The sequence below is a fragment of the Apiospora aurea genome, assembly GCF_038362705.1.
Source record: "Apiospora aurea strain CBS 24483 chromosome Unknown utg000005l_segment0_segment0, whole genome shotgun sequence".
NCBI lineage: Eukaryota > Fungi > Ascomycota > Sordariomycetes > Amphisphaeriales > Apiosporaceae > Apiospora > Apiospora aurea.
In genome coordinates, this window is record NW_027117392.1 from 3,640,429 (window position 1) to 3,653,316 (window position 12,888).

General features: G+C 53.9%; 6 protein-coding genes across 6 annotated transcripts; 4 read left to right on the forward strand and 2 right to left on the reverse strand.

Annotated features, from left to right (window-relative positions):
• Nucleotides 1-1,819: 1,819 nt before the first annotated feature.
• Nucleotides 1,820-2,677, forward strand: PG986_007679 (uncharacterized protein; the record flags this gene model as incomplete). The annotated part of the gene is made up of 1 exon (XM_066843901.1): nt 1,820-2,677. One exon carries the CDS (start codon nt 1,820-1,822, stop codon nt 2,675-2,677), a length of 858 nt encoding a protein of 285 aa, XP_066700013.1.
• Nucleotides 2,678-3,268: 591 nt separating this feature from the next.
• Nucleotides 3,269-3,661, forward strand: PG986_007680 (uncharacterized protein; the record flags this gene model as incomplete). The annotated part of the gene is made up of 2 exons (XM_066843902.1): nt 3,269-3,292; nt 3,491-3,661. The coding sequence occupies 2 exons, from the start codon at nt 3,269-3,271 to the stop codon at nt 3,659-3,661; spliced, it is 195 nt and encodes a 64-aa protein (XP_066700014.1).
• Nucleotides 3,662-4,063: 402 nt separating this feature from the next.
• PG986_007681 (T-complex protein 1 subunit delta) lies at nt 4,064-5,725 on the reverse strand (the record flags this gene model as incomplete). Its single annotated transcript, XM_066843903.1, has 2 exons — nt 4,064-5,614; nt 5,672-5,725. The coding sequence occupies 2 exons, from the start codon at nt 5,723-5,725 to the stop codon at nt 4,064-4,066; spliced, it is 1,605 nt and encodes a 534-aa protein (XP_066700015.1).
• Nucleotides 5,726-6,237: 512 nt separating this feature from the next.
• Nucleotides 6,238-7,735, forward strand: PG986_007682 (26S proteasome regulatory subunit 7; the record flags this gene model as incomplete). Its single annotated transcript, XM_066843904.1, has 5 exons — nt 6,238-6,304; nt 6,361-6,452; nt 6,511-6,817; nt 6,838-7,149; nt 7,178-7,735. Exons 1-5 carry the CDS (start codon nt 6,302-6,304, stop codon nt 7,733-7,735), a joined length of 1,272 nt encoding a protein of 423 aa, XP_066700016.1. The 5' UTR covers nt 6,238-6,301.
• Nucleotides 7,736-9,394: 1,659 nt separating this feature from the next.
• On the forward strand, nt 9,395-10,249 carry PG986_007683 (uncharacterized protein; the record flags this gene model as incomplete). The annotated part of the gene is made up of 2 exons (XM_066843905.1): nt 9,395-9,483; nt 9,553-10,249. 2 exons carry the CDS (start codon nt 9,395-9,397, stop codon nt 10,247-10,249), a joined length of 786 nt encoding a protein of 261 aa, XP_066700017.1.
• A 758-nt stretch (nt 10,250-11,007) lies between these two features.
• PG986_007684 (uncharacterized protein) lies at nt 11,008-11,892 on the reverse strand (the record flags this gene model as incomplete). Its single annotated transcript, XM_066843906.1, has 1 exon — nt 11,008-11,892. One exon carries the CDS (start codon nt 11,890-11,892, stop codon nt 11,008-11,010), a length of 885 nt encoding a protein of 294 aa, XP_066700018.1.
• Between the last annotated feature and the right edge of the window lie 996 nt (nt 11,893-12,888).

Consider the following 12,888-nt stretch of genomic DNA (forward strand, 5'->3'; position numbering starts at 1 on the left):
AGCCTCTACTGCTTGCTCTTCAGGGACATCCGCCACTACCACTTCTTCTTCTTCTTCTTCTTCGGTATCAGGGTGTGGTAATTCGTACTCCTTGTCGATGTCGACCGTCGGTCTTGTTGCAGCGACCTCCTCGTCGTCGTCTGACCGTTCGTCCTCGGGGTGAAAGCTTAGGCTCGTCGTCGGTCTCTCGATTGTGACTGGATCTGTCTCCTCCTCTCCGTCCGTGGGCGACGACGCGCCCTTGTATTGGATCTCCTCTCGGCTTATTTCTACTACATCTTCTGTAGTGTCCTCAGGGAAACCAACCTGAGATGTCGATTCGACCTCACCACCGTTGTTATCGAGGGTAATAACGGTGTCCGCACTGACGGCCTCCTCCGTCTCGGTTTGCCTTGGTTCTGATCCCTCACTCTGCGGCCTGTCTGGAACTGTGGCTTCGAGACGATGAACATCCTGAGCGTATTCGAAGGTATACGAGGAGTCGTCGTGGGATCCGCGGTGCACCCAGTCCAGTGTCCTCCTCTGCTCGGGGCTCAAAGGCGTCGACGTTGGAGGGCGGCTTGCCTCTTGTATTTCCCGAACACCAGGGGCACTTACCTCGTCAGCACCAGTGGTCGTCACCCCAGTTGAGCCAGTCGTCTGGTTGGTAACTGCCTCCCACTGCGACCTAGGTTCCAGCACCCATGCCAACAGGGCGTCGAGGTAAACGGTTATAATGAAAGAAACAGTTATTAGTATCCCGTGGACCTTCCTCCACCTCCTCGGGTCCCATTGAAAGAACATATTGTATTATAATAATAAGTGAAGGAAAGGAAAGGAAAGGAAAGGAAAGAACGAAATGGTATTGCAGGTTTCAAAATGGAATGATACATCCCTCGCTCTTCTTCTGCCTTCTCATGGTCGCGAAAGGGTGCGGGAGATAATAGTATCTTTATGTTGAAAGCCTTTCCTGCGAAAGGACATGACAACCGCATGGTTCGAGCGAATATCTTCAAAGAAGGCTTTCATAGACTCTCACAATAGAGCCTTGTATTCCTCTATTTTCGGATATCGCTTGGTCTAGGGTGTCTTTGAGCAGGCTCAAGCCGTGATCCGGATCTACGATCAACGCAATATTCGTTTTCTGGGAAACTCATCTACAATCCTACGACCAGGCATAGAGATCATGTAAACTATCGGTCCAATATATACACAGTTGTGCCTAAACTTCTGCTCGCCATTGCTGGGTGGCGGGTTGTGTAGTAACGATGTGAGAAGAAACTGATATTCCAGTCTCGGCAATGCATCATGCAGATGATGCAGCCGCAACGTTGGCAGTCCAGGTATTCCATGAGAGGTCGAACCCAATGAGAAACCGAATATCTGGAAGGCAATGATACCGATTGAGAGTACTCGCTCATACCAACGACGAGGCCTCTGCAGAAGTCGCTGTCTTTGAAGTCAAGAAGTCTTTGTCTCCTTTGATAAACCAAAGGCTAAGCGGCATTTCGAATCACGCCTTCTTTGTTGCTGGTCAATAATGCCCCTGGAGGATATAATGAAGCACCCCCAGGCTCTGAAGCCTGTTGGCAAATTGTAGTGACAGACCAAAACCGACACATACACGTACCTTACGCTCCTTTTTACGTCTGCTCTCGCAGATATATTGTTTGACTTCTTTTTCTTCTCTTCTTCGACTTATTTCTACACCTGTCAGGCACAGCTCGTTACGATATCCTTCTACCCTACAGATCCCCCCCTCTTTATTCAGTTCCTACTTCCACCACCCCCTTTTCACTTATATCCCAACCCCTGATACGGACTTTGATCAACACACACCATGTGCAAAAGAGTCTATTACATTTGCAGCCATTCTTCGTACGTCAAGGAGTGTGCGGCCAAGTACGAAGAGGCGAGTTGCTGCTTCGGGGGCGGCGGGTGCCGAGGCATAGACGCGAACGTGACGACGCACGAGCACTGCCCTGACTGCCAAGCAAAGCAAGCGGCGACCCGGGCCGCAAGGAAGAACGGCTGGTATGGACATGGTCATTCTTCTTCTCGTGGCGCGAACTGTATGGTTAACAATAGCAGCAGCGACTCGATCGTCGAGCCCAACCTCATGCGGGGCGTCGCGGCGATGCCGGGGATGGGCACGTACGACACCCGCCGCCGCCAACCGCCGCCGGTCCAGCCGGCGTACTATCCGCAAGGCCGCCGCACCCGCGACGCGCCCCAGCGCCAGCCCGTCGTCCGAAGCATGCCGTCCATCCACGAGGCCGCGCACCGGCCCCAGATCCAGAGGGGCTACGTCGCGGCCCAGCCCATGAGCGCGACAATGGTGTACCCAACACCACCGTCATACCACCACAACAGCCAGCGAAGGCAGCAGCGTCCGCCGACGCCGCAGCCGCAGCCACGGCAGCCGCAGATGTCGTCAATCCAACGGAACCAAGCGCCGTCTCTCAGCCGGCACATGCGGCAACACCCGACAACGGCACAGAGGATGCCACTGCAGGCGCCGCCGCCGGCCCGCCAGAGTACTCGCAGGCATGCGGCACCGCAGAGGGCGCCGCAGCCCCTCCGCAAGCCGATCCGGCGAGACAGCAACGGTGTGTCCGAATGCGGAAGTGATGACGAGGACGACTACAGGAACCCGTCGACGCCGTCCCCGCTGCATGCCACGTTCCATGCTCGTTAGAGAAAAACCAAGCTCCAGCTCCCGAGGGAGAAGATGGCTCCCCGCTATAGATTGTCTGCTGGTTGATCCAGCGGCATCAATCATGAAGTACATAACCGCCCATAGGCGACGTCTGTATATCATATCGCAGATATACGTTGCCCCAGAATACATATTTGTTAGTAATACCAATTAATTACGTGTACATATTCCTCGTACCGCCTTATAAACCCACTTCCCACCATGAAGGTAGCGTTCGTTTCCGCTGCTGACATCTCGTCTGGGTCAAGTAACAAGGAATTTGATAGGATTTTGACTCATGTATCCAAGCCAGGCTCCGACGGCAAATACACCCGTGCTTCAAAATCGCAGGACGTATATCAGGCGACCTGCTGACCGTGTAGAGCCTCACTTCAACATACCCAGACGCAAGGCGGTGTAGAGCGTCCCGTTGTTGACCTTCTTTGTTCGGACCTTCAGTTGAACGAGTAGTGCCCTTTGGATCTTTGATGGAAATCATTATGGGAGTTCCCTGCTTTGGTGGCAACCAATCTGCAGTGAATCTCCCCCTTAGATTTTACGCCAATAGACTTGGCGCCAGAGTTCCCAAACATGACTTCAGAGACATTACTGAGGGTTTGTCAGCAGGAGCTTTGATTTTCGACACAGTCTCTCGTTCGCAGGATCTGGATACTGACCTAGCTCCGCCCTCCCCCCTTATGCTGCCTATGGCCCATCCAAGGGTGGTACAGCCTAGTATACACGCTCAAGATCAACACCGGAGGGCCTTGGCTGGATTCGATGGCGCTGGTCCCTTGCTGAGTGGACAACGAGCGCGGGGACTTCGGCGCCGACGCCATCAATGTCGACGCAGAAATGCGTGGCAAGCTCAGAATCGGGGTGGAAGAGTCCTGTGACGGCATATTCAAGGTGCTTGACAAGACCGCCAAGGAGAAGCGCGGCGAGAAGCTGCTGCTCTACTTTGGCGAGACCACGCCCTGGTAGTTGCTCCGGAATGGCTAGCCCCTAGTGAAGGGTTATCTTCAAATCAGCAACCAAGAACTGTCTCCCTTTAATAGCTATCCGTTGGTTGCAGCCAAGCTCGGCAACACGCACCCCCTTTTCTTCCCAAAGACTGCCATGAGCTTTAAGAGTCGTGTGTACTATATCAAGTTGGCCTACGCAATCCAAGAATCAGTGCTCGTCGCTCAACCTAATCAAACAATTCGACGGACTTCTCACTACAAGCATGTTTTTATCTTCTAGATGCATTGATTTCGTAAGGCTCTATTCAAGGTCCGCAAAGGCCCCTGTATTCCACCGTCTACATTGGCAGAATAAATTACATTGATACATAGCTTGTGAACCCCGAAACATGATGCCCCTGTTTTTCAGTATTTACCGACTTTACCGGGTCAGGGCGATATCGTCGATACGCAGGATCATCTTCACTGTCTCTGCGGCCAACTCAATCGCGCTTGTGCTCACAAGAAGAGGCTGCAACACATTCTCCTTGGCAATGTTGGTGTTGACACCGCCGCTCTTGATACTGACACCAGCGTTCTTCTCGCCCATCTCGTGGCGATGACGTAATTCCGTCACCACTTTGATGCTGTTCAGGCCAGCGTTCTCGGCAAGAGTCGTGGGGACGACCTCGAGAGCGTCTGCAAAAGCCTTCCAGCAAATAGACTCGGTGCCCGTTAGCGACCGAGATTGTTTGGAGAGCTGTGCAGCGATCTCAATCTCTGGGGCACCCCCACCAGCAATAAGAGCCTTCTTCTTGACCAGGCATCGGATGACACAGAGGGCATCGTGGAGAGAGCGCTCGGCCTCGTCGAGAATCATAGCGTTAGCACCGCGGCAGACCACGCTGACGGTCTTGCCGGCGCTCTTGGTTCCAAGAATCTTCACCATCCGAGCACCGCTGGACTGCGACTCCTCGATCAGATCGGCGCTTCCAAGTTTATCCTCGGTGAAAGAGTCGATATCGGCAATCGGCTTGCAACCGGTAGACTTGCAGATGAACTCAACCTCGTCACGCTCAATATCCTTGATGGCCAGGATGTTCAGCTTGGCAAGGAAGTGAAGAGACAGGTCGTTAACAGCGTCGCGCAGAATGGACTTCTGGATCAGGAGGACGTTGCACTTGGCCTTCTTGATCTTCTTGACAAGGTTGAGCAGATACAGACGTTCCTCCTTGACAATCTTATCCATTTGGCGGTAGTCGTTGACAGCAATGCTGTTCTCCATGTCGGGCTTCGGCGGGCTGAGCTGGAACTGGATGAGACCAATCTTGGCCTTCTCCATTCTGACGGGACCACCGGCCGACTTCATGACGGGTTGGTTGAGAACCACACCGTCCACCAGCTCGCTGTCTTCTATCGTACCTCCGACCTTCTTCACAATTCTAATGTTCTTCAGGTCAACGTTGTCCGCGTTCTTGATATCAATCGTCTTGGTGACGGCATGGACAGCCATGGAACCGAGCAGGCCGGAATATTGCGAGACAATCTTGGAGGACAGGGAGGTGTTGGCAGCCTGGAGGAGGGTGGCAGTATCGGTCAGGGCGACGGGCTGGGACATGTCGTGTAGGATCTGCACAGCGGCGGCGGCTGCCCTCTGGAAGGACTCGGATATGACTGAGGGGTGGATACCCTTGCCGAGCAGTCTGTCGGCAGCGCCGAGCAGTGCACCGCAAATGACGACGACGGAGGTCGTACCATCTCCGGCTTCCACATCCTGGGCAGACGACAGGTTGACCAGCATCTTGGCGGTGGGGTGCATGACGGACATGCTCTTGAGCATTGTGTTTCCATCGTTGGTGATGATGGTCTCGCCCCTCCCACTTCGGATCATCTTGTCCATGCCACGGGGGCCGAGCGAGGTCCGGATGGCATCTGCGACGGCCCTGGCGGCGACGATGTTGGCAGAACGAACGGCTATCGGCTTCTCCTTGTCCTGGATACGGCATTAGCTCAAGTGCAGCAGTGGCAGACTCGGTGTGGCTCAACCTACTCTGAAGGTGCTGTTGGAGTGGGCGCCCGACCCTGGTGCCGCTGTTGTCGACATGTTTGAAGTGGCCTGGCTTTGTTCTGGGGGTGGAGCTGGTGCTTCGGTGACGAATTCACGTAGATTCTGCGTGAGTTGGGAGTTGTAGAGCAGAACAACGAAATTGATTCTTCCAGGTACAAGCGACCCTCTCGAGATCCCCCCGCGCTGAAGGCTACCACTACCATCCCAATTATTTTTTTGACGGTCAACCCAAAATCCGACCGGGGGGTAGCTGCAAGGCTGCTGGCCCGCTAAAAAGCCCGATAAATTCACGCCCGGGGGTGGTCTGCAGCTAGCCCAGGCAAGAGCTAGCTGACGTGCCTGGCCTTAACCGTAGTCCAGTACAGCAGCAACGCAACAGCAGCCAGCAGCCGCAGTGCATTCGGTCACTCATTGATCGCCTCAATCAAACCATCATCAACCTCCTCCCGTCAAATCTTCAACAACAATCCCAGCGGCACTCGTACTTTCCGATACCGCATTCATTTCCCTCTCCGACATCCCAACCCGAATTACCTCCGCAGGTTGGTTGGATACGCCCATCAACTTGTCCCATCTCTAATCCGCCCGGTTCCCACATCTTCCCTGGGCACCATGGTACGTTTGTGATAGCCTCGTTTCGCCTCGGCCTCTGCTAACCGCCCTTCGCGTAGCCGTCCGCCACTGGTCAGAACTGGGAGAAGTACCAGAAGAAGTTTGCCGACGATGAGATAGAAGAGAAGAAGATCACACCCCTCACCGACGAGTCCGTTTCCCTGGTCCAAGCATGTCCGCCACGCCCGAGCTAGCTAACCCACCTCCAGGGATATCCAAGTCCTCAAAACCTACGGCGCTGCGCCCTACGGCAACGCTCTCAAGAACCTCGAGAAGCAAATAAAAGAGAAGCAGCAGAGTGTAGATGAGAAGATCGGCGTCAAGGAGTCGGACACCGGTCTGGCTCCCCCACATCTCTGGGATATCGCGGCAGATCGACAACGCATGTCCGAGGAGCAACCGCTTCAGGTAGCGCGGTGCACCAAGATCATTGCGGATGAGAAGGACGAGCAGAAGAGCAAATACGTCATCAATGTCAAACAGATCGCCAAGTTTGTCGTGCAGTTGGGCGAGCGCGTCTCCCCACCGATATCGAGGAGGGCATGCGAGTGGGCGTCGACAGGAACAAGTACCAGATTCTGCTACCTCTTCCGCCCAAGATCGATGCCAGCGTCACCATGATGACGGTGGAGGAGAAGCCCGACGTCACCTACGGAGACGTCGGTGGCTGCAAGGAACAGGTAGAGAAGCTCCGAGAGGTCGTCGAGATGCCTCTGCTCTCCCCGGAACGATTCGTCAATCTCGGTATCGACCCGCCCAAGGGCGCTCTACTCTACGGTCCCCCGGGTACCGGAAAGACGCTTTGCGCGCGAGCCGTGGCGAACCGAACAGACGCGACCTTCATCCGCGTCATTGGTTCCGGAGCTGGTGCAGAAGTACGTTGGTGAGGGTGCCCGTATGGTCAGAGAACTATTCGAGATGGCGCGGACCAAGAAGGCCTGCATTATCTTCTTTGACGAAATTGATGCTGTCGGTGGTGCCCGTTTCGATGACGGCGCAGGTGGTGACAACGAGGTGCAACGTACCATGCTGGAGTTGATTACACAACTCGACGGTTTCGATGCCCGTGGAAACATCAAGGTCATGTTCGCCACCAACAGACCTTCTACGCTGGATCCTGCTCTCATGCGACCTGGCCGTATCGACCGCAAGATCGAATTCTCTCTCCCGGATCTTGAGGGACGTGCCAACATTCTCCGAATCCACGCCAAGTCAATGAGCGTCGAGCGTGACATCCGATGGGAGCTTATCTCTCGTCTCTGCCCCAACGCTACCGGTGCTGAGCTCCGCAGTGTATGTACGGAGGCTGGTATGTTTGCCATCCGGGCGAGGAGAAAGGTGGCCAGCGAGAAGGACTTCTTAAGTGCAGTCGACAAGGTCATCAAGGGCAACCTGAAGTTCAACTCCACGGCTACATACATGCAGTACAACTAAGGGAGGTTGATGCCATAATGAATAGGGAGTTGGAAGGTTCGGTGGGGCTGAGCTGTACTATCTGTATGAATATGGACTGGGTGTCGAAGCAGCAGTCGGCAGTCATGCTGCCACTTCTGATAGTCCGACACTTTCCGTACTCCATTGCTTTTTGGCGTTGAAGTCATTTGATGCTTGGACAGATCGTGGTATCCGAAGTACAATGGCGTGGGATGTTCAATCGCGCTCTTATTAGACAGGCAGTCTGCGTAATGCGCAGTATGAGTGATAGACAATGCCACCTTCTTCCGACTGCTGCACCTGTAAGACAGGTGCTTTGCTCCCACCCCCCAAAGTTCTGATCTCGTACAAATATACAGTTAGTCGTGTGTTGATGCATCTCTTAAGCCATATTAAAGTGACATGTCGCTTGCCCTAGGAACAGTCACCGGATTAGATGTCAAATGTCGACGTCCGTTGCGGACTAAAATTGATTGCAATTACAACACGGATCGAACTTGCAACACAGCTTTGCTATTAGTCAATATATCACAGTAGGCCTAAGGGACGACCAAGTTGCCATAGACGAGTACGTTGTGTCCCGACCTTCACCTCGATATGCGCAGGCGGCTGCTCGGCGCTATTCCAAACCCCCGCCCAATGGGCCCGGCCGCCGGGAGCTGTACAACTTTTCAACGGGTCTCGGCGAGGTTCACGATTTGGCCGTAAAGCCACCCCGGAGAAGCAGCGGGACATGCTGTGTCACCATGAGCCAGAGAATCAAGTGCCGGGCATGTTTTGGCCGTACAATGTTTCGGGGGGCACTGGAGAGAACCAAAACATCGGGTGGGCAGAGTCATGAACTGATGATGCAATCCTTTCCAACAAAGAAAAGAAACTAAACACGCTTCTCCTTACATCAAATTAGTCTCAACGAAGTGGCAATGACAGATCAAATGGCCACGCATATATCAGTGAGAGTGACTCTTTGTTCAAGCGCTACGCACCAAACCTGTTTATATGAGTTTTAGGCAGTCCATACATACGATCAGAGTACGCACCATTGGAAGATACTGTAAGCTGTACACACTAGGCATACCTGCGGTAATGCAGAGGAATAATTAATGCTTGTAGACAGAGAAGACAGCTGTTATTATTCATCTCCGTCCATGTGCATCTTCGTGGCAATGAAGCAATACACAACATCCATTGGTGTGGGTGGCTGGATGCCGTATTAAGGGCGGGGAAGGGAGGTGACTATCAGGCGACAACCAGGCTGGCTGGCGGCGGCTCTAGCGCTGCGTAGGCCTGTGCTGGCAGGCAATTTAGACCCTAGACCCCTGATCTAGGCAGCGCTGCAGCCGCTGCAACCATTGGAAAGGCGCCCTGGCACACGCCGTGGAACCACAGGTCAGGTCAGGTCAGGTACTTGCTTATCTGAATAACTTATTACTCTCGACCTCCGAGTGATTCTTCCGCGCCGCCATGGTCTAAACGGCAGATACCTTTTGTTCCAATGCCATAAGCTCCCTTCCTTCAGCTTCCGTCCACTTCAGGAATGTTGGAGACCTCGCTCTCTCCAATATCTGAACCCGGCCTCCACCACCAATCATCTGCATGATCCATCGCCGTATCGCCAAGACAGGTCCCGGGAATCGGAGCCTTTGATCAGCGCCCTCGATGCCCTCGGCAACGCACACCGAAATGCCTTTGTTGGCGTCGGGCAAGAAGCGTAGACTGGATGATAATGCCGAAGTTCAGGTGCCATTGTGAGTTCTCTTTCTTTTCGGCGCTTGCCTGCCTGTCCCTACGGCCCATTTACTCATCCGTAACCACAGCACTTCCGCCGACGGGTTCATCGCCACCCTCGACAAAAATGATGAGCTACCGCTCTTCCAGCAAGCCAACCCGAACATAGGCTTCGGCTTCTCCAGAAAGATGATCCCCTTGCCGTCCAACAAACGAGCTCGTGTGATCCACGACGACGAAGGGGCCCGACATGGCTACCCCGACATCAACGACAGATTGCAGCAAGAGCACCGTCATCAGTTCTCTCACGCTCATCCAGCAACAGACGAAGCCCACCAGGCAGGCGTCAAACCGGTCGTATCACGGACCAATTCTTCTGCACTACTCAGTCCTTGTCATATTTGCCACCGCAAGCCTACCAAAAAGTCCGACTTGGATTCGTTCGCCGATTGCCAGGGTTGTGGACAGCGAACTTGCTACATTTGCATGCGATCCTGCCGAGATTGGACCTCGGCCTTGACTCCAGCCGGAAACACTCCGCAAAATGAGGAACAAGATTATTCCGCCTCCTTCACCATGCAGGATGTGGACGACGAGAACGACCAAGAACATCACGAACCAGAGAACGGAGGATATAAAGATGGGCGCGCACCAACCGGTCGCAAAGTCGACGGCTGGGTGGGCAATGGCCATCACTCTACGGTCTGCAGCCGCTGCTGCGTCGAACGGGGCAGCGAGGGCGAGGTCGTTTGTCTCGGCTGCCTGGCCGGTTTGGAAGGGGCATAGAAGATGACCAGGACAACGAAGAGTTTTGTACGATAGGGAAAGAACCGATGCATATACTGAAAGGGGGCAGTACCATTACGACTAATGCGGCGAAGACCAGGGGCCATGAGGCAGTGGGAGGGAGGGATTGTTTTTCAATACGCCAATCGGCGAGCATCCGCTGGTTGCAGCCTCTATAGGACGGGGAAGCAGCGTGCACATCTTAGCAAGGCGTTCAGGAATGGGATATATCATATGTTTTGGAGCATACGCGTTATATTCATGTTCCCTTGCATTTTCACAGGAGTGTCATCAGTATATGTCATGGGCATCAAGCTCTGGCCGGTCAGGAAGGCGTACTTCTCTTGTTTAGCGACAGCAAGGAAACCGCCCAGGAGATGCATACTATTCATCCGGCAAGATGTCTACAACTAAGTACCACTGTAGTATCAACTCGCCTAATGAAATAAAGAAGTAGCCGATGGCACATTGTACATATTACCTATGGCTTTTTTAAAATGAACGAGAAACGTGAAAGTAAGCTGGTCCTCGATCAAGGCCTTTTTTTTTTTTTTTTTTTTTTTTTTTTTTTTGGTTGCGAAGTATATCACTGCTGGAGCATCCTCTAGGTATTTTCATTACGTGAGATTAATTGAGCTATTCTTGGTTAATACCCAGCTTTATTTTTATATCCAGAGGGCGTATGGCTGGTGCCTTTCTCTATATATACAACTAGTGAAGCTTTGAAAGCCCCCCTTTACATATCAATATCCCGTCGTTCACTGAATGAGTGTCCAAATGATATACACTACGGTGCTCAGGCCCGCAAAAGTGTACTGGGCCACTTGAAGCGTTGAGCCATTGCTCTGGCTGCTATCAGGAGTAGCAGCCGTGGTAGGGTTTGGCGACAGCGGCGGGGAAGCTCCTTGGCTCGCCACGCTTGTAGTCGTTGCTGCTGCTACAACCCCGTCGGCTTCACTCGTGATGGGCGGCGACGAGGTCGTCTCCAAAGCTTGGAAACCTGGTAGAACCGGCACCTGCCCCGAGGTCAGCGTGGGTCGTGGGGGGCAGCCCATAGATGACAGCTCGTCGGCCCAGTCGAGAATGTACGCGGGCGGCAGGTCTCCATTCATCCACTCGACGTCGAGCTTCTCTGCGCCCGCCGTTACCACGACGGGGGCAAAGTGCTGCTCGATGTAGCACTTGTCCAGGGATGTGGTGATGGTTATCGTTTCCATGGTCTTGGAGTGCGCCACAATGAGCGTCCGGTCGCAGGCGGCGGTGCTGGCATCGTCGACACCGCTGTCGTCCCCAGCGTCCTCTCTCAGTTCGCACCGCCACGTCATGGTCACGCCGGCATCCCGGAAGGTCTGGACGCCGCCCTGGATCGTGCTCTGGTCGCGGTACACCTCGGCTGGGTAGAGTCGCAGGCTGCGGCAAGCGTCGTTTTCGGGCGAGCGTGCTGCCGGGCAGTCGACCACGTAGCGCTCCAGCCCGTAGCCCAGATACCCGTCGCGCACGCCCTCGGTGCTGAAGACGACCGAGGCCTCCAGGCTCGCCGGCACGGGGCCCAGCTGAAACACGTCCGTCACGGGGAGATGGGAGGTTATGGGGACGGTGGTGAGAGCGCGCTGGCCTAGCGACGGCGACGGCGATGGTGTCATCTTGTTGGCTGAAAGGAGGAAGATATACACACACAAGAAAAAGGGGGCGTGCAGAGAGATCGGAGATATTTCAATCTGCCGGTGCGCCGTTGTTTCCTCAACTCTCTGCAGTGTCAAAATCCATTCCGCATGGCGATGGTTACTTACCCAGACAGACAAAAAGGTAAGATTTCTTCTTCAAACCCATGGCTGATGGCTGCCTGCTGGATCATGCCCCTGTCTGTGTCGTACGATCATTAGTTGGCAACCGAGATTGGAAGTGCCCATTTCAGTGAGAGACCCATCGAGAGGATCTCAAAAGAGGCCTATACTTAAGTAAGCACCACAATGTCGAGATGGTAGGTATGCATGTGCAGAGCTGCTCGTCGACCACGATCTAGTCAATTTTGATCAGTGTTTATTTTGACGACCGGGTTGGTTAACTCGGCCCCGGCTAGAATATCCCGTCGAAGCGGCATACACTTTTGAGAAGAGTCATGGATGTTACGAGTAAGTACCTGCCTAGATATGCAAGGTGAGGTCGTTGCGGGTGAAGTTTGATGGCTTGATGCAGGTACGAGAAAGGCTGAGGGATCTCGGGGAAGTCTAATAACGTTAACGAGACCCTGGTGCTTGATTGGGCGGAAACGGAAGATGCAGCCAAGGCGAACGAAATGGCCGATCAACGATGTGGTTGTTACACCACCAATCGCCCAGAAGAGGACTGGCCTTGTCAACGGTTGGCCAAGGTTGGAAGCCTGAGGTCTAGAACTACCTCGTGGCAGCGGCAGGCAGGTCCATCCCAACCCAAGTACAATTAGATTTCCTGACTCAACTCGGTGCAGCTGTGTTTTGCCTGCCTGTATCACCCGAAGGCTGGCTGTGTCATATCCGGCGGCTAAATCTGCGAAGCTGTTGAATGCACACGCGACAAAGCGACGGCATTGATCCGGCAACATACGAGCTCGTGACTCGGACAGCCTCATCGTCGTTCCAACGTTCCAAGGCAGCGTCGCA